The sequence below is a fragment of the Budorcas taxicolor genome, chromosome 4, assembly GCF_023091745.1.
Source record: "Budorcas taxicolor isolate Tak-1 chromosome 4, Takin1.1, whole genome shotgun sequence".
Classification (NCBI taxonomy): domain Eukaryota; kingdom Metazoa; phylum Chordata; class Mammalia; order Artiodactyla; family Bovidae; genus Budorcas; species Budorcas taxicolor.
In genome coordinates, this window is record NC_068913.1 from 47,250,839 (window position 1) to 47,269,409 (window position 18,571).

General features: G+C 37.7%; 1 protein-coding gene across 1 annotated transcript in view; it reads right to left on the reverse strand.

Annotated features, from left to right (window-relative positions):
- Positions 1–11,258: 11,258 nt before the first annotated feature.
- Positions 11,259–18,571, reverse strand: part of ORC5 (origin recognition complex subunit 5) — a 75,179-nt gene continuing 67,866 nt past the window's right edge. Inside the window, exon 14 of the mRNA XM_052638870.1 lies at positions 11,259–11,945. Coding sequence (XP_052494830.1) covers positions 11,900–11,945 — 46 coding nt within the window. The 3' untranslated portion in view covers positions 11,259–11,899. The remainder of the gene's footprint in view (positions 11,946–18,571) is intronic.

An 18,571-nucleotide genomic window follows, 5' to 3' on the forward strand; every position in this document is an offset into this window, starting at 1 on the left:
CTACTTTCTTTAGGTGGTAGGTTAGAATATTTCAGATTTTTTTGTTTCTTAAGAAAGTTCTCCATCCTATAAACTTCCCTTAGAACTGCTTTTCCTACATGCAGTGGGTTTTGGAGAATTTTGCTTCCATTTCATTTGTCTCAAGGTATATTCTGACTTCCTCTTTGCTATATTTATTGACCCATTTGTTTTTTCATAGTATGTTGTTTCCTTTCTACGTGTTTGTTCTTTCCCTTTTTTCTTTCTGTAATCAATTTCTAGCTTTGTACTGCTGTGGCCAGAAAAAAACGCTTGGTATAATTTTTATCTTCCTGAATTTGTTGAGACTTGTTTTTTGGCTTAGTCTGTGATTTATCCCGGAGAACATTCCATGTGCATTCGGGGAAGAAAAAGTGTATGTTGCTGTTTTTGATTAAAATGTCCTGTAGATATCTGTTAAGTTTAACTGGTCTATTGTGTCATGTAAGACTGCTGCCTTATTCTCTGTGTGTATGATCTGTCCATTGATGTCAGTGGGTGTTAAAGTCCCCTACTATTACTGTATTATTGTCAATATCTCACTTTGTCTGTTGTTGTTCAGTTGCTAAGTTGTGTCCAACTCTTTACAACCCCATGGACTGCAGCATGCCAGCCTTCCCTGTCCTTCACTATCTCCCTGAGTTGGTTCAAACTCATGTCTATTGAGTCAGTGATGCCATCCAACCATCTCATTCTCTGTCGCCTGCTTCTCCTTTTGCCCTCAATCTTTCCCAGCATCAGGGTCTTTTCCAATGAGTCAGTTCTTTGCATCCGGTGGCCAAAGTATTAGGAGCTTCAGCTTCAGCACCAGTCTTTCCAAATACTCAGGGTTGATTTCCTTCAGGATTGACTGGTTTGATCTCCTTGCTGTCCAAGGGACTCTCAAGAGTCTTCCCACAGTTGAAAAGCTTCAGTTCTTTGGGACTCAGCCTTATTTATGGTCTAACTCTCACATCCATATGTTATTACTGGAAAAACCATAGCTTTGACTATATGGACCTTTGTTGGCAAACTGATGTTTTCGGTTTTTAATACACTTGTCTAGGTTTGTCAGTTTTTCTTTCAAAGAGCAAGCATCTTTTAATTTCGTGGCTGCAGTCACCATCTACATTAATTTTGGAGCCCAAGAATATGAAATCTGACACTGTTTCCATGTTTTCCCCATCTATTTGCCATGAAGTGATAGGTCTGGATACCATGATCTTCATTTTTTAAATGTTGGGTTTTAAGCCACTTTTTTAACTCTCCTCTTTCACCTTCATCAAGAGACTCTTAATTCATCTTCATCTTCTGCCATTGAAGTGGTATCATCTGCATACTTGAAGTTGTTGATATTTCTCCTGGCAATCTTGATTCCAGCTTGTGAGTCATCCAAACTGTTAGTATTTGCTTGATATATTTAGGTTATCCTGTATTAGGTGCATGTATTTTGAGTATAATATCCCTCTTTTGCATCAATCCCTTTATCATTATATAATGCCATTCTTTCTCTTTATAGCCTTTGTTTTAAAGTATACTTTGTCTGATATGGGTATTGCTACCCCTTCTTGTCATTTCAGTTTGAATGAAATATCCCCATTCCATTCCCATTCAGTCATGTGTATCTTTAGCTCTGACACAAGTCTCTTGGGGTGACATATAGATGGGTCTTATTACTTCTTTATCCAATCAGTCATCCTATGTCTTTTGATTGGAACGTTTAGTTCATTGACAGTTAAAGTAATTATTGATATGTATGTACTTATTGCCATTTCACTACTTGTTTTCTGGTTATTTTTGTAGTTCTCTGTTCATTTCTTCTTTTAGTTCTTTCCCTTGTGGTGTGATGATTTTCTGCATGCTTGTGTTTCCTTCTTTTTAGTTTTTGATTTGTGATTACCAGGGGATTCATACATATTAATCTGTACTTACTGTTTTAAACTACTAATCATTTAAATTCAAACACATTCTAAAAGAATATCTACATTTTTTATTCCCCTCCCCAACGCTTTGTGGTTTGATGTCATAGTTTACATCTTTATTTTTATCCCTTGTTTATTCTAATTATGTTGGTTTAATAATTGTCTTTTAATCTTTGTGCTGGCCTATATAGGTGGTTGACCCTCAGTCCTTACCATATACTTGCCTTTCTAAGTGGGATTTTCCCTTTCCTGTAGATTCTTACTTCTTTTCCACGTAGAGGAGACCCTTTAACATTTCTTTTAGGGCAGGTTTCCTATTGATGAACTGTTTTAGTTTTTGCTTGTCTGGGAAGTTTCTTACCTCTCCTCGGATTCCAGCTGCTAATCTTGCTGGGTAGAGTATTTTAGGTTGCAGATTTTTCTCTTTCAGGACTTTGGATATATCACGTCTCTCCCTTCTGACCTGCCAGCTATCAGAGAAATCAGCCGATAGCCTTTTGGGGATTCTTATATACGACACTTTTTCTCTTGTGGCCTTTAGAATTCTCTATTTTTAATTTCTGTCATTTTAATTGTGATGTCGTCTTTTGAGCCTGGGTTCATTTTGTTTGGGACTCCTAGGTTTCCTGTACCTAGATATGTTTCCTTGTCTAGGTGTTGGAAGCTTTCAGCCATAATTTCATTAACTATATATTCAACCACGTTCTTTCCCTTCTGGGACCCCAATAATGTAAACATTACTGTGTTTGATGTTGTCCCAGAGATCCCTTCAACCATTCTCATTTTTCATACTGTTTTCATTTTGGCTGTTCTGCATGATTTCCATTATTCTATTTTCCAGGATCACTTATGCATCCTTCTGTACCACCTAATGCATAGTTAATTCCTTCTAATGTGTTTTTCATCTTAGTTATTGTATTCTTCAGCTGTTACTTTTTAAAATGTATTTTCTAGTGCCTTGTTAAAATTTTCACTGCATTCTTCTTTTCTTAATCTCTTTGGCATTCTTATTACTAATGCTTTGATATATGGTAAGTTGTATACTTCTGTTCCTTTTTTTCAGGGGCTTTCTCTTGTTCTGTCACCAGAAACGAAGTCCTCTGTATTCCCATTTTGCTTAACTTTCTCTGTCTCTATGGAATTAGGTGCAACAGTTACCTATTGTAGTCTTGAAGGAGTGTCCTTGTGTGGGAACACAATACAGTCTGCACGTGCCAGTTACTTTGGGGGGAGAAGCTGGATCTGGTGTGAACACCGTCACACCTTTCCCCAGCACGTGCAGTCAACTATCACCTTGGTAGTAACAGGACTGGAGATAGAGGGCATTCTAGTGTCAGTTGTGGACTGAATACATTTTTTTCCTACACACTATATATGTATTAAAGATAATGTATATGAATTGTCTATTATGATGCCAAGCACATAAATGTTCACCTGGTAATTATCACCATAACAATCATTTAGTTTTACCAGTGAAAAGTAAGTGAAAAGAGAGTGAAAGAGAAAAATAAAAATAAATTTCTGTATCAAATGGCAATATGTGTCCAAGTAATCCTGTGAGCTTTTGCCCTCATCTTCCTTAATCAGGTAGCGCTTATTTATCGTAATGTAATGATAGAGCCACAGTTAAGAGTTTTAATCATTAGACAGGCCTGTCAGTTTTACTCTGTTCTGTCTCCCACAACTTTCACTAATGAACCATTCATGATGGAAATTGAAGGAGAATCACTGCAAACCAACCCAGCATCTGTAGCTACAACTCCAAACATGCTCTCCACCGAGCCTGATTCAGTGGTGGATTTATCATGATTAGGGTAAAAAACAACAAAAGATAGATGGATATTTTCACAGAAAAAAAGTGATCAAATATTGTACACTTAGACAGGGCTTCCCAGGTGGTGCAGCTGGTAAGGAATCTGCCTGCCAGTGTAGGAGCTGCAGGTTTGATCCCTGGGTCAGGAAGATTCCCCTGAAAAGGGAAATGGCAACCCACCCCAATATTCTTGCCTGGAAGATTCCATGGACAGAGAAGCCTAATGGGCTATAGTCCAGGGGGATGCAGAGTCGGACATGACTCAGCACAATGACATAAGGAATTTTTATTTTACTGAAGAAATGCAGCATATTGCCTTTTCATTAATTTTTACTTCTGAAATGGAAAGAACACAAATTCCTAATAGTAAGAACAGCTCTAAAAGAATGGGCTTTGGGAATTAATTAGCAAATTCAACCCGTGAACTCAATATTTAGAGATCATTTTGTCTGGACTGGGCATCATGTAAATTGCTTTCCCTAAATCTATGATCCACTTACTCCTTTCCTGTAATTTTTCTTTTTAATGTTGCAAAGATCATTTGAAATTTTAGTATTAATGTTGATAACTTGGTATTTGCTATTTTAGAATTTAAAGAATAAAATTCCAGTCATATCATGAATCCCATCTTCCCATGGAAAGATGTGATCAAAGATTCCTTACAGTTTAGAAGCAACTCCCCAGGGATGGGGTTTACCTTCTGTGGGGCAGGGGTGGGGAGGGGGGTTCTGAATGCTCCTTGGCTGGAACTCAGTAGTAAGTAGTTTTTTGACCCAGGATATATGGCCATAATTCTTTCACATACACATTTCCCTTATACATTCCCCTTTAAATATTGAAAACCCCAGAATTTATGTCTCCAGCCTGGGCTTCTACCCCAAGCCCCAGACTTGTCTAACGGCCTCCTTGACATCGCTAACGTGACACCTAACAGAAATCTTTAACTTACTATGTCCACACCCTGAACTCCTGATCTTATCTCTCCTCCACGCTTCCAGATGTTCAGGTCAAAACCCCCGGAATCATCCCTCTTTCTTTCAACACTGGCACCCACTGATTAATCAGCAAGTCCTCTAGATATTTCTTTTAAATTATATTCTAAATTTGACAACTTCTCACCACTTCCACTGCTAACACCCTTATCTGAGCCACCATTCTCTCTCACTTACATTAATAGCCTTTTGCTTTTCTTGCTTTGACTTTAATCTCAATATAGGTTCCACCTTTCTGAGAAAAACAAAAAACAAAAACAAAAACTAAGCCAAATCATGTGACTCCCCTGCTCAAAACTCTCCCCCATCTCATACAGAATAAGAACCAAGGTCCTTCAGTGCCCTGCAAGCTACATATGATCTGACAACCATTGCCTCTCTAATCCCATCTCCTAGGACAACTGCCTCTGCTTTCTACACTCCAGCCACATAGGCCCCTTTGCAGCCAGAGCTCCATGCTTTGGAAGAATGGGGAAGAGATATTTGGTGGGGATATGGGTACAACCAATAGTGTGTTACACTAATTCAGATTTTGAAAGGACATAAAATATACTCTCCATCTGCAATCTATAATGTCTTAATTTTCAGCCTATTATGTTCTTTGTGGCAATTTAAAAGTATGTTTGCAAATTCTTTGACACTCCTTCTATCAAGAGATGGGTATAATTCCCTTCCCTTTAAGTATAAGCAGGACTTAACAGCTGCCTTAATCACAATGCTGCAAAAGTGATGCTATGAGACTTCTGAGGCTTGATTAGGAAAGGACATGCAGCATCTGCTAGTTTCCCTTGGGATGGTGACTTTCGGAACCTAATCACCATGCCATGAGGAAGAGCAGAGAACACATGGAGAGACCACAGGTAGGTGTTCCAGGTAGGAGCCATCAGCCAGTGTCACCCTCCAGACAAGAGTGAGGAAGCTGGCTTTCAAGTGATTCAACTCCAGTTTCAAACTGCACCACAGAACACTGCATGGAGCCAAGCTTTGCTCAAACTGCAGATTCATGATCAAAATAAAGATTGCTGTTTTCAGGCCATTAAGTCTGAGGTGGTTTGTCATCTAGGAATAGATAACGGAACATCCTTTTTCCAAATCATTTTTGATTCTTCCAGAATTCAGCATCTACTTTACTGCCCTCCTTTCTCCTTCCATACTTCAACTTTTATCTCTCTTCCCTCACTTTGGTGTTTTTTTGTTGTTCTTTTTCTCATTTTATTATCAGGACAAGAATTTTAAATAAGCAATTCTATTAAAGGAAACATTGGCCACAAATATTTGAGAATTTGTTTTTCATATCGTATCTCTGAAATATATTGCTTTTCATTACATTTGATGTAGTTTCACATTTTAACTACCTGCTATAAAAGTGATTTTAAAAAAATTGATTAAAAAAATTTTTTTTTAATCTAAACATTTTTTATTAAATACCGATCTTAAGCTCTACCAGTCATATTCACAGGCTGTGAGAACCATTAGTTTCCACCTGATCTGTCCTTATATTGAAAAATATAAAAGACACAATTACACTTTTTCTTTAAACTACAAGAACAATATAATAACTAAAGTATACCAAAATTTTTACTTACAGAGGCTATCTCTGATATTGTTAACTGATGATTTTTAGTTCTTTTGGTTGCCCCAAATTTCCAGAGTAAACGTGCTCCTTTTATAATAACTAAAAACAGATTTTAAAATTATGTTTAACAGCACTATAAAAAACATATTCTAAATTGTTTTTGCTTTAAATGGGGGTAGGGCTCTTTTCCCATTCTCTTCTTTCTTGTTTCAGTTTAACCCAGAACTTTTACCCTTAAAAAAATCAGGCAACCAGCCCAGGCAGCAGGAGCTGTGGGCAGTGTCCTCTTTTGTTCAACAGTTTCAAAGATTTAATCTTACCTAAACTGGGGAGTTAGCTCTCCTAGTCTAGTAATCTTAAAAAAGTCTTTTTATTGGTACATGTTTTATTTCTTCCACATAATGTTCAGTTACAACATCACAATTAAATTTTTTGATTATTTAGCTCTATTTCCTTTATCTGTAGGTCACTTCAGCTTAATTACTGTGTTTTTAAACTCAGAGACATTTGTAACAGTTGTCTGTTTTATCCCTCCTCAAGCCAGGTGGCTCTTTCCCATGTCTTTCCACCTTCTTGATGACTTTAGTCTATGTTTTTCAATTAAATAAAGACCGATGTAGAAAACAGCAGGGGTTTCTATTTTAGTGTCCCTTCTCATGGATGCTTCTGGGGTTAGTGCATCTCTGCTTCTCTAATGCTCTCTTTATTCCCAGCTGGACGAGTCCCATGAACTAGGATGGCTGAATGTTCTTTCCCAGAGGAAGTCAACCTAAAGTGGATTCAGAAATTCTCAGGCACACCTGAGCCAGTGTAATACCTCTATTATTATGAAAGTTGGCCCAAAGTGATGACAGCATTTGCTTGGATCTAATGTTTTCCATAGAACTAAGATACTAAATGGGTTTGGTTTTCCCTTTTAGGCTGCAGGACTTAGCCCAGGTCTCCTATTGCCATTTCTTATACTGAAGGGAATGGGGTTTATATGAATAGTGGAGAACTGTTATTTGAAAAAATAAAATTATTTTGTAGTTTTGTGGTGAGCTGAAGACCAATAGCTATGAACAACCTTCTTAATTCATTTCAAGATGGTTTCTCCCTCACGATGTCAAGAACACCTTTCACCTTTATTTTGATGATCCTGAAAATTAATGATTGGTGCTAACTCTGACCTCTAACTAGATTCAGGTACCTACTTCACATTTCCACTTGGACAAGCACCTCAATGGCATATGTTCAAAACTGAACTCATGATCCATTTCATCCCATAGACCTAGTTCTTCCCTTAGGATTTCCCACTTCAAACACCAGCTCTGCAAATGCTGATAGCACTTGTTGTTCAGGACAGAAATTTGTCTTTGTCCACTGCTGTATCTCCTACACCCAACACAATGCCTTACACATAGCTGATACTTAGTATTTTTTTATGAATACTGAATAATTTTATGGAAACTGCCATTAAATAATACTCTCAACTTCCTCAAAGGCCAATGAAGTGGATTATGGTTTATCCAAAACTCCATGTAAAGCTTTACTGCCTCTAAAATCCAGGCTCTTTCCTCATGCCAAAGCTACCACTATTTACTCAAACAGTTGAATGCCTCCTAAAATTCCCATCATTATTGTGCATCAACATGCAGTTAAATGAATGGATTATAATTTTCTCTGCTCTACCAAATTTCTACTTCTCAAACTGTGCTTCATGAATGTGTCACTGCTAGAAAATGAACACTAACTGTGCATTCAGGGCATTTAAAAGCCAATTTGAGTGAAATGTTGATATCTTGATAGGAAGGATTTGAGCTCTAAGAAATCTAAGCATTTTTGAAAGCAAATTGTGTCATCAGACTGAAATTACATGCAAAATTATCTAAACTATTTTACATATGATAGACAGTCACACTTTGTAGGAGATATAGCTTTCAAAATGTAGGAGATGAAGTTGAATAATATCAACCTCCAGTTAATTACCTCCCATCCAAGTCTCTGCTCATGGAAACAGGCATAAGGTGCAACTACGGTACACAGCAGTATGAGACTTCAGCTGAAAGTGGAGGATGCTATTACAGTCCTGATCATGTACATGGAGCAGTGCTGCATTTCGTCTATTATTTTAGAGACTCTCTTTTGAGTACTTAATGCGGTAAGATGCATTATTCCTGGATTTGGTCCACTACTTTTCTTTGCATAGTACAAGCAGAGTAGAGCATACCTTGGAGGAACAAAGGAGACTTCTTCTGCTGAGCTTTCCTTGCTCCAGACCACCTTAATTACATTAAACAGTTGCTGGTTAACTAAATCCCTTGGAGGTATACCACTAATTGTTCAGCCATCACACCTTGAGGGCAAACAATGTAACTCCTCGGTCACCTGCTCTCTGATATGATCATTCTCAGTTCAGCTTTTGACTATTTAACAAGATCCTGAAAAATAAGTAATGAAACCTGCATGTGAATTAAAATCCTTCAATTCCAAAAGTAAAAATCCAAGGTATTGTGTCCATTTGAATAGTTACAAATTTTTTAACATGAAGTTTCCTAGATACGATTAGGTGAGAGCGCCTTTTCTTTACTTAGTTGGGATGCTATTGCATTCCATCACTGACCTCCTTTCTAGGCCACAAATATTTCAGGACAGTGACAACAGGTAACACTTATTGAGCAATTATGGTGTGCCAGTTACCTTACTTAGACCAGGGTTTCTCAATCTTGGCAATACTGAAATTTGGATCAGATAATTCTGATGTGGGCCTTTAGGATGGTCTTTGTGACCTTTGTTAGGCAAAGATTTTTTTAACTACAATACCGAAACCATATTTCATACCAAAAAAAATGATAAATCAGACTTCATCAAAACTAAAACCTTCTGTTCTACAAAAGACACTGTTAAAAGAATAAAAACGCAAGTTACAGACTAGGAGCAAATAACTGCAAATCACATATCTGATAAAAGACTTGTATCTAGAAGACAGAAAGAACTCTAAAAACTCAAAAGCAAAAAAAACCCAAAAGAACAAAAAATCAAATTTAAATGAGCAAAGGACCTGAACATCTTTTCAAAGAGGACATACAAACAGCCAAACAGTACATGGAAAGGTGCTCAACATCACTAATCATCAGGGAAATGCAAATCAAATCCACAATCAGATACCACCTCACATCTGTTAGCACGGCTATTATCAAAAAAGACAAAATGTCAGTGCTTGGTCTCTATTTCCAGGAGCATCCAAGGTCTCTACCCAGCCCCACCACACACCCAGCTGTCACATCAAAAATGTCTCCAGAAATTGCTAAATATTCTCTGGTAGACAAAACTCCCTCCAGTTGAGATCTACCACCTTAGATATATCAACTTAATTATTAATTCTCTAAACAACTCCAAGAGAGAAGTTGTAGGTGTACCTCACTGTAGGTGAGGCATAGAGAGATTCAATAATCAGCCTAATGTCACATAGCTCCTAGAGATACAGCTGGTATCTGATTCCAGAGCCCCAACTCTTAACTGCTGCCCTAGAGACTTGACACCTTTTTGACTTTTTAGGCCTTAATGAAAAGAGGCTTGTTGGATCAGGATCCCTTCCAGAATTACTGAAAAAGAACTGCTTCAGCAATGAAGACAAATTTAGGGATTGAAACTGGAAAGTAATAAGGGGAGGAAGGTTTCCCCCTAACCATATATACCTGAGTCACAGTAATGGAAAGAAGACATTTTTTAAATGGGGGATAACCACTGTATAAACAATCTGAAATCCCACAGCTTGGTAACTTCATTTTTCTACTTCCTAAATCATTTTTAGATTTAGGTAGAATAAATGCTGAGAATAATTTAAGCACATCCTCTCTTTAGGTATCTGGCCCACTAACCAGCGTAATTCTCATCATTAGATTCTCCCCTTTAATTGGAGATTTATATCTTCTAATTAGAAAATTCATCTGCAGATGACCCTTGTTAAAATGCTAATATCCATATTAAGCTCTGTTAGTCTTTGTTTAAATAAATTAATCAAATTAGTGAGTCATTTAGCAAGCCATTAGGAAGTAAATTACAAAATATAAAAGTTCTGACGGTCCAGTCAGAGGCAGGGAAAATCTGGTTACAAGGTGTTCTGCAGGGAAGCCACACATAGGGCTGGTAGCACAGTGTCGGGCAGTGCAAGATAAGCAAGGTGCTGGGCAGGGGACAGGTGGCCTGTAGTGAGGAGGCATAGAGAGTCACATATAGGAACCCTTGCCTCCTTTTTGTCTTCCCCAGTCCCCTATTTGACAAACTCTTTCCCTCCTCAAATCCTGGAGTTTTTCCCTCAAAATGCACACTGATCCCAGGCTATCCAAGAAGGCTGCACAGTAGACTTGCCACTTGATAGCAAACTATAAAGGGGGTGAAAATTCCCTCAAGTGGCACTGCTCTTCCTTGAATCAGCTACACTAACTGCCTTCTACTTGAATGATGCACAGATTTCTAAGTGCATTTGCAATGAATTTGCAATGCACATGGTTTTTTCCTGCCCCCGGCTTCTCCAAGTATCTTGTAGAACACAAAATATCACCATCTTCTGTGGGACAAGAGACAGAGGGCGAGGGTGCTCCTTGCTATCTTTTATCTTATGTAGGGAGACAAAGAATAGAAAGTGTCAGTCACTACATTAATAGGCTTCCTATTCCTATTTGAAGGTGACTATTGTGAGAATTTTTTTTCCAAAAAAAGAAGGAAAGTATAAAATGCAACTGAAATTAAAACTAGGCTCTGTAATTAAGCACTTTAAATCTGTTTAAAATAATTTTCAAGCATTTAAGTGCTAACAGAAAACTTCAAAAGTAGGTAAGAAAATCAGACCCCAGGTTCATAACTGATATAACAGGAAAACTTTTATTGTGGAACTATTAAAGGTCAGTGATTAAAAAAAGGAAAAAAAAAAACCATTATGCAGATTAAAAAGCTATGTTGAGTAGTTTATTGCCAGAGTGACTAGATAAATCTCACCTAAGTATACCGCAGTTATCAAGGAGGCTTAGAGGTGGAAAGCTGCCCTATCTGATCAAACTACCTTGCCTTTTGAGAAAATCAGGGCGAAAGATAAACACATATAAACTTGGATCTTAAAATAACAAAAAACTTCTACTTATTATATTTTGCAACTATGATCTTTTAAAGTGGTGGCCTTAGGAAAATCTGCTTTGGCAAGCAACTGCAGAGGCTCCTGGGGAGAGGAAGTGAAAAGACTGGGCTTATATACAAGGGCTGCTGGCACATTCAAAGCGCAGGGGATAGTTCACAGAGCAAAATGCAGTCCTAAGTAAATGGGTTTCAGGCAATTTCAGTGTTAAGATAACATCATTAAGAATAGAACAGATTGTGCTCAGACCCTGCTGTTTATAATTAACACGTTCTTTCCAAATACTCCAGGGTCCCTGGTAAATAGTCTTCTGCTCACATTCACCCAGACCAATCAGAGTATTTTCATCAGATTCCATGCTGGGCCAGCACCTGTCTGGACAAATCCAATGGAGCCAAAGAACTCCTCTCCCAGGCCAGCTGAGTAGTTGGATGAACACAGTTTGGCTTCGTCATTGTCACAGTGTCCATATGGCTTTGAAGCTTGTTTTCACAAGAAATCATACAAGTATTTTATTATGTCAAAGTTCACCGTCCTATAAACAAAAACAGATAGTATGTTAGCATCCTCACCCCCTAGACTGCTCAGCTTTGTACGTATGATTCTGAGCAGCACATGCCAAATAATTCACAACTAATGCTAAACAACCGTATGATACCGTCAAAAGCATCATGACAGAATTAACATTGCTTTTTCCTGTCACTAGGAACAGAGTTTCTTTAAAAAGTTTCCCTCCCATGCATAAAGTTTGCTTTTCTAATGAAAGTAAATGAAGTCAGAACTATCCAACATTCATATATTTCAATTATAGCACAGCAAGTTTGGATTTCATTTGAAAGCTATTTGCTTTTTGTCTAATAACCAGAATAGAGCAATTACAGATGCAGCAGTATTTAAATCTTCTTTGCTTTTGAACACTGTTTATCTCCCCAAACACCTGTTTTATCATTACATAATGCACAGCTCATCTGTCCTCATTTGTAGTTTTCATTCTTTTCAGTCTTTTTACATTGGCTGACCTGTGTGTGTATTGTAACTAAATCTGTATGATCCAAGAATACGATACAACAAACAGACGATATGAATGTATATTTTTGTACTCTGACGGCAGGCAGAATAAAATAGCAGAAGACAGACATATAATTATTTTCCTTTCTCTAAATTCAGTCTTCACTATAGATATTCAGACTTGGAGGTTTATTATTTGAATAAATGGTCAAAATAATTAGATATAATGATCTAGCAATAAGTATAAAATTAAAGCCTTAAAGTATTCAATTCTGCAAAAATAATCATCCATATGAGAACAGCCTTTTAAAGATTCACTAATTGCATGCTCTTATTTATTAAACCATCATTAATTGGTGTTTTGGTCTATCATTTTGTAATACACTTTCTAAAAAAGTTTCTAAGCAAATGACTGACATATCAAATTTTTTTAAAAATCAGGAATAGGGAACTATAGATACTACTTATGCAAAAACATTTAAAAATAGCTCAAATGAGATGCTATGGCTTTGTGGCACCTAATGATGGAATGAAGAGTACTTTAATTGTTTCACAAGAGTGCCTCTCTGAAGAACACCAAAACTTTTCAGTTGCATAAAAACACTGCCAAAACAAACCTGTTATCACTGGGGGTACTAAAACAACTAAAAATACTTATTAAAAAAAAAAAAACTTATCTCAGGCATAATGTCACAAAAGGTATGGTTGCCTATATCATAAAGCTATTTATTTTTATGTGCTTTCCTTTCATTCGACTATGTGTTAGTGGTGTTATTTGCTCAGTCATATCCAACTCTTTGCGACCCCAGAGACTGTAGCCTGCCAGGCTCCGCTGTCCATGGAATTCTCCAGGCAATACTGGAGTGTGTCGTCATTTTCTTCTCCAGGGGATCTGCCTGACCAAGGGACTGAACCTGGGTCAGTGCAGGCAGATTCTTTACTGTCTGAGCCACCAGGGAAGCCCATTACAGAACTCCCCAAATTTACTAGTAACAATGTACCACTAAAAATTACCTTTTAAAAAATCATGAAAAGATTTTTTATGATTGGTTGAAAACATCTTTTTTAGAGGGCCTGAGAAGACAAAAAACACAGTAGGCTATTTTTAATCATAGGCAAAAAGGACAGTTGGATTTGTACATCTCTCCAGGCACATTTCCCTGCAATGACTTTGGGTCCTAAGGTTATAAACCTAAAGTGACAAAGTAAATTGACCTTAATGTTAAGTTTTACTGTCTTTTGGATTTATTAATTTTTTTCCCACTGAATAGGAAAGTTTAAAGAAGCTATGATTAAAACAAAGTTGCAACACTATGGGACTAGAAGGCGTTACTTGATAAGACTATTACAAAGCCATACAAAATGATCCATATGAAGCCATGACTACAATAGTATGAGAGGTACGGAGAACAGAGAATTGCAACTATGCTGTGATATGTAAAGAGAAATGTTTGTATAACACACTAGTACTAGAGTTTAAACAATGAAAATACTGTGATTTGTTAGTGGCAGAACTCCATCCTGTCTAATTGTTTAACACTGCAGCATAGTTTGTGCAATAACTTTTTCTTTATAGAATGATTGGACTGACTTAAAAACACTAAGCATTTGTAAAAGGTTCATGACATTCTATTTCTCTGCTTTGCCACTGGGAAGTACTCAAGCAAATTGAATCATACAGTTAAAGCTTTTGGACTTAAAAACAAAACAAACTAAATTAATTGGGAATTGAATATGTAAGATCATCCCTCTAAGAAACATTTACTCTCAAGATGATAACTACTTTTTCCTATCATCCCTCCATTCTCCAATATAAACAGGTAACTTACCAACTGATTCCCACATGCATCAATTTAAGACAGCAGAATTTTATAAAGTAACTGCAAGGGCAACATTAAAACAGGGCACACATTGCAAAGATAGTTTTTAAATACTATAGAAGATTCTCTCTCACTGAACACAAATGAATTATTTTCTAAAGTAAGCATCTAGAAAGAAATAGGATAAACAAAAATGGTGTTGGTGGTACTCTGCCTAGGAGTAATTCTTAAATCAGAATTTAGACTACTTAGAAGTTAATTACATGGCATATATATCTAAGGATTTTGATCATCTAAGGAAAGAGATGAGAATACCAGACCATCTGACCTGCCTCTTGAGAAACCTACATGCAGGTCAGGAAACAACAGTTAGAACTGGACTTGGAACAACAGACTGGTTCCAAATAGGAAAAGGAGTACGTCAAGGCTGTATATTGTCACCCTGCTTATTTAACTTATATGCAGAGTACATCATGAGAAATGGTGGGCTGGAAGAACCACAAGCTGGAATCAAGATTGCCAGGAGAAATATTAATAACCTCAGATATGCAGATAACACCAGCCTTCTGGCAGAAAGTGAAGAGGAGCTAAAAAGCCTCTTGATGAAAGTGAAAGAGGAGAGTGAAAAAGTTGGCTTAAAGCTCAACATTCAGAAGACGAAGATCATGGCATCTGGTCCTATCACCTCATTGGAAATAGATGGGGAAACAGTGGAAACAGTGTCAGACTTTATTTTTTGGGGCTCCAAAATCACTGTAGATGGTGACTGCAGCCATGAAATTAAAAGATGCTTACTTCTTGGAAGGAAAGTTATGACCAACCTAGACAGCATATTCAAAAGCAGAGACATTACTTTGCCAACAAAGGTCTGTCTAGTCAAGGCTATGGTTTTTCCAGTAGTCATGTATGGATATGAGAGTTGGACTGTGAAGAAGGCTGAGCACCGAAGAATTGATGCTTTTGAATTGTGGTGTTGGAGAAGACTCTTGAGAGTCCCTTGGACTGCAAGAAGATCCAACCAGTCCATTCTAAAAGAGATCAGTCCTGGGTGTTCTTTGGAAGGACTGATGCTAAAACTGAAACTCAATACTCTGGCCACCTCATGAGAAGAGTTGACTCATTGGAAAAGCCTCTGATGCTGGGAGGGATTGGGGGCAGGAGGAGAAGGGGATGACAGAGGATGAGGTGGCTGGATGGCATCAGCAAAACTCGATGGACGTGAGTTTGAGTGAACTCCGGGAGTTGGTGATGGACAGGGAGGCCTGGTGTGCTGTGATTCATGGGGTCGCACAGAGCTGGACACGACTGAGTGACTGAATTGAACTGAACTGAAGGATAATTTTGCCTTTATCCTTTTATTTCACGTTGTTGATGCTTTCACCTCATTGACGTACTTTTTTCTCTTGGGGTACTATTTTATTTCCTTTTACTTATGTAGGCAGTTTGAATTTTTCTTTCTTAGTTTGGTTTTTCAGAGAGTTTGCAATCACACAACTTTAAGTTACAATATTAAGTTATTTTGCAGTGTCTTCCTAGACTGTGGAGGGAAAAATATCAGAAACTTCAACTACCATTAACATTAAGAACAATTCAAGTACAATGTTTATTAAGCTGTGTTCTTCCATACTCTACCTCCATATTCTGTGCCCCTTTCTAGAACCAGTCTCCTACTGCTTCTGTGTCCAAATCTTTCATAGTTCCTTGGTCAAGAAGGTCCTTTATGTCCTCTACCTCTTCCCTGAATGGTTTTTTCTCAACCAGGCTTAACTGAAAGTTGGCTCCCACTGAGGGATCAAGTCTCCTCTTTAGCTCTTTCCAATGAGGTTAGACTCTACTACAGCCCAGGCAGGTCTGTCATGTGAGGCTGCTGTCCATGTGCAAAAGGGTCTGCTCCTGTGAGACTTAAACCATTCCACTAACCGCCCTTTATCCCCATGTCACCACCTCTTAGTGAACAATGCAGCATCCAGTTCAGTTTCCTCTCTATTCCAAGATTTGCCTCAGCTTTAGTGTCTTCACTGCACTTGTCCCTTTTACCTCAAATGACCTTTTCTACTCTCATGACCACACTCAGCAATGCTCTACTTCTAAAAAACATAAATTCAGACATTCCACCCTGATCCCAATTTCCTTTAAGTGACCTGGAACACCTGGAAACAATCAGTGTACAAACCTCTCTTCACCTTTTCCTCATCTACAAATAATTGCTGAGTATTAAGTGCCAGACACTGAACTATTAGCCCTCCACATGCTTTACTTCCGTTCTTAGCTTAGACTCGATGGTTAGTCACCTCAAGCATTCATTTGCTAGCATCCACTGAATTCACCTGGCAAAACCCCAATCCTATGTGATTTCAATTACACCGTTTTGCTGTCCCAGTACCCAGCACATGGAATGCTGTTGGAGAAGATCACAAGTTTCACAGATTGGTGCCACTGTAAATTCAAGGTCGGGAACCTCAACTGGGCCCTCAACACTCTCAGCAATTTGCTTTCCTTGTTAGCACTTTCTTCCATTCCCCATGGCAGCTATTTCAAATATCCATATTTGTCTTAAACTGTTGTACTTCTGTCCTTAAGCCTCTACCTTTACACGTAAAATAGAAGGCCTCAGATCAGAGCTCCTTCAACTTCTTGCCAGCAGATCTCTAAATTCAGTTCCATCTGAAACCACCTTTTCCTCTCATATAATGAAAAAGGAGTCCCCTCTCTCATTTAGGGCTATTTCTTTAACTCATGTTTCTAAATCCCATGTTATATATCTTTTCAAGGACTTTAAATTAGTTATCTCTCTTTTGTATTATTAACTCTTATTCCCTACAAGTTCTTTCCTATCAGCATTTAAATATGCTCATATCTTTAAAAATAATAAGCTACTCATGCCCCCACAAGCTGTTTAGTAGGTAACAATCCTCTATTCCTCTTTATAGAAAAAATAGTCTAGAAAATAGGTACATGAGGGCAGGATACACATCTGTTATACATCTTGCTACATCCCTAAAGCCTAGTATAGTGATTATAATGAACATCACAATAAATCTTAAGTGAATAAAAAGCGTTCTCTGCATGTGCGGCATCAACTTACTCACAAATACCACTTAATACACTATATCCTAACTTGTAACCCACTGTATCCCTGAAAGTGTTCTTGTTAAAAGTCACAAATGACAGCTTTACCATTAGACAGACTACCTGATTTCTTGGCAGTAACCAACAATTTTGACCATTATTCCCTTGCCTTAGGTTTTTCTACCTTTCTTGGATATACAACTTTTTTATTACTGTTTTAACCACTTAAGTTTGTATCATGAGTATTTTCCTGTGTTTTTATCCTTTAAAATTATAATTTTAAGTAACCTCACAATTTTTAAAATTATTTATTTTTAATTGGAGAATAATTGCTTTACAATATTATGCTGGTTTCTGCCATATATCATCATGAATCAGCTATAGGTATACACATGTCTCCTTCCTCTTGAACCTCTCTTCCACCTCCCACTACATCCCACCCTTCCTAGTTGTCACAGAGCATTGGACTTGAACTCCCTGTGTCATACAGGAAATCTCCACCAGCTATCTAATTTTACACATGGTAATGCATATGTTTCAGTGCTACTCTCAATTCTTCCCACCCTCTGAGAAGGTTTGAGCAAGTCAGTGATTGACACAGTCTCTGCTTTGCTCTTCATGGGCTTATACTGTAGGAAGAAAAATGAGTTCCAATTATTGAATGAATTATTTAAATAAAATAATGGTAAGTCTCAGAAGATAAGGGGACCTGGATAAACTAACTGTGAATAGTGTGTGGGAGTGAGGTGGAGGGTGTGGACGATGGGAGGTCATAGTATGCTTGAGGATAGCTTCTTCAAGATGCATTTAAACTGAAATCTAAAGGTTATGTAGCAGTTAGCTGGATAGAGGAGGATTTGGAAAGTGTTGCATATGCAATGAATGGTGAATATGAAGAACTGAAAAAAAAAAAAACCCCAAAGCGGTCAAAGTGTAAATATCTACAGAAGATGTGTGTATGGTAGGTATGGCTGGGCACAAAGGCTGAGGCCAAGTCACTGGGGCCTTGAAAGTTACTTTAAACATTTTGGTTTTTTATCCTAAGAGTTACAGGAAATTATTGAAGACTTTTAAGTAGACGGGTGACTTTAAATTTTTACTAGATCACTCTGGCAATAGTGTGGACAACAAATTATAAGAGAATAAGAGTAGACAGAAAACCAATTAGAAGGTTACCAGAGAAGAGAGAACAGGGGCTTGATCTAGACCATTAATGATACAAAGGATAAAAGTGAACGGACTGAGAACATAGGATGGACCTGAC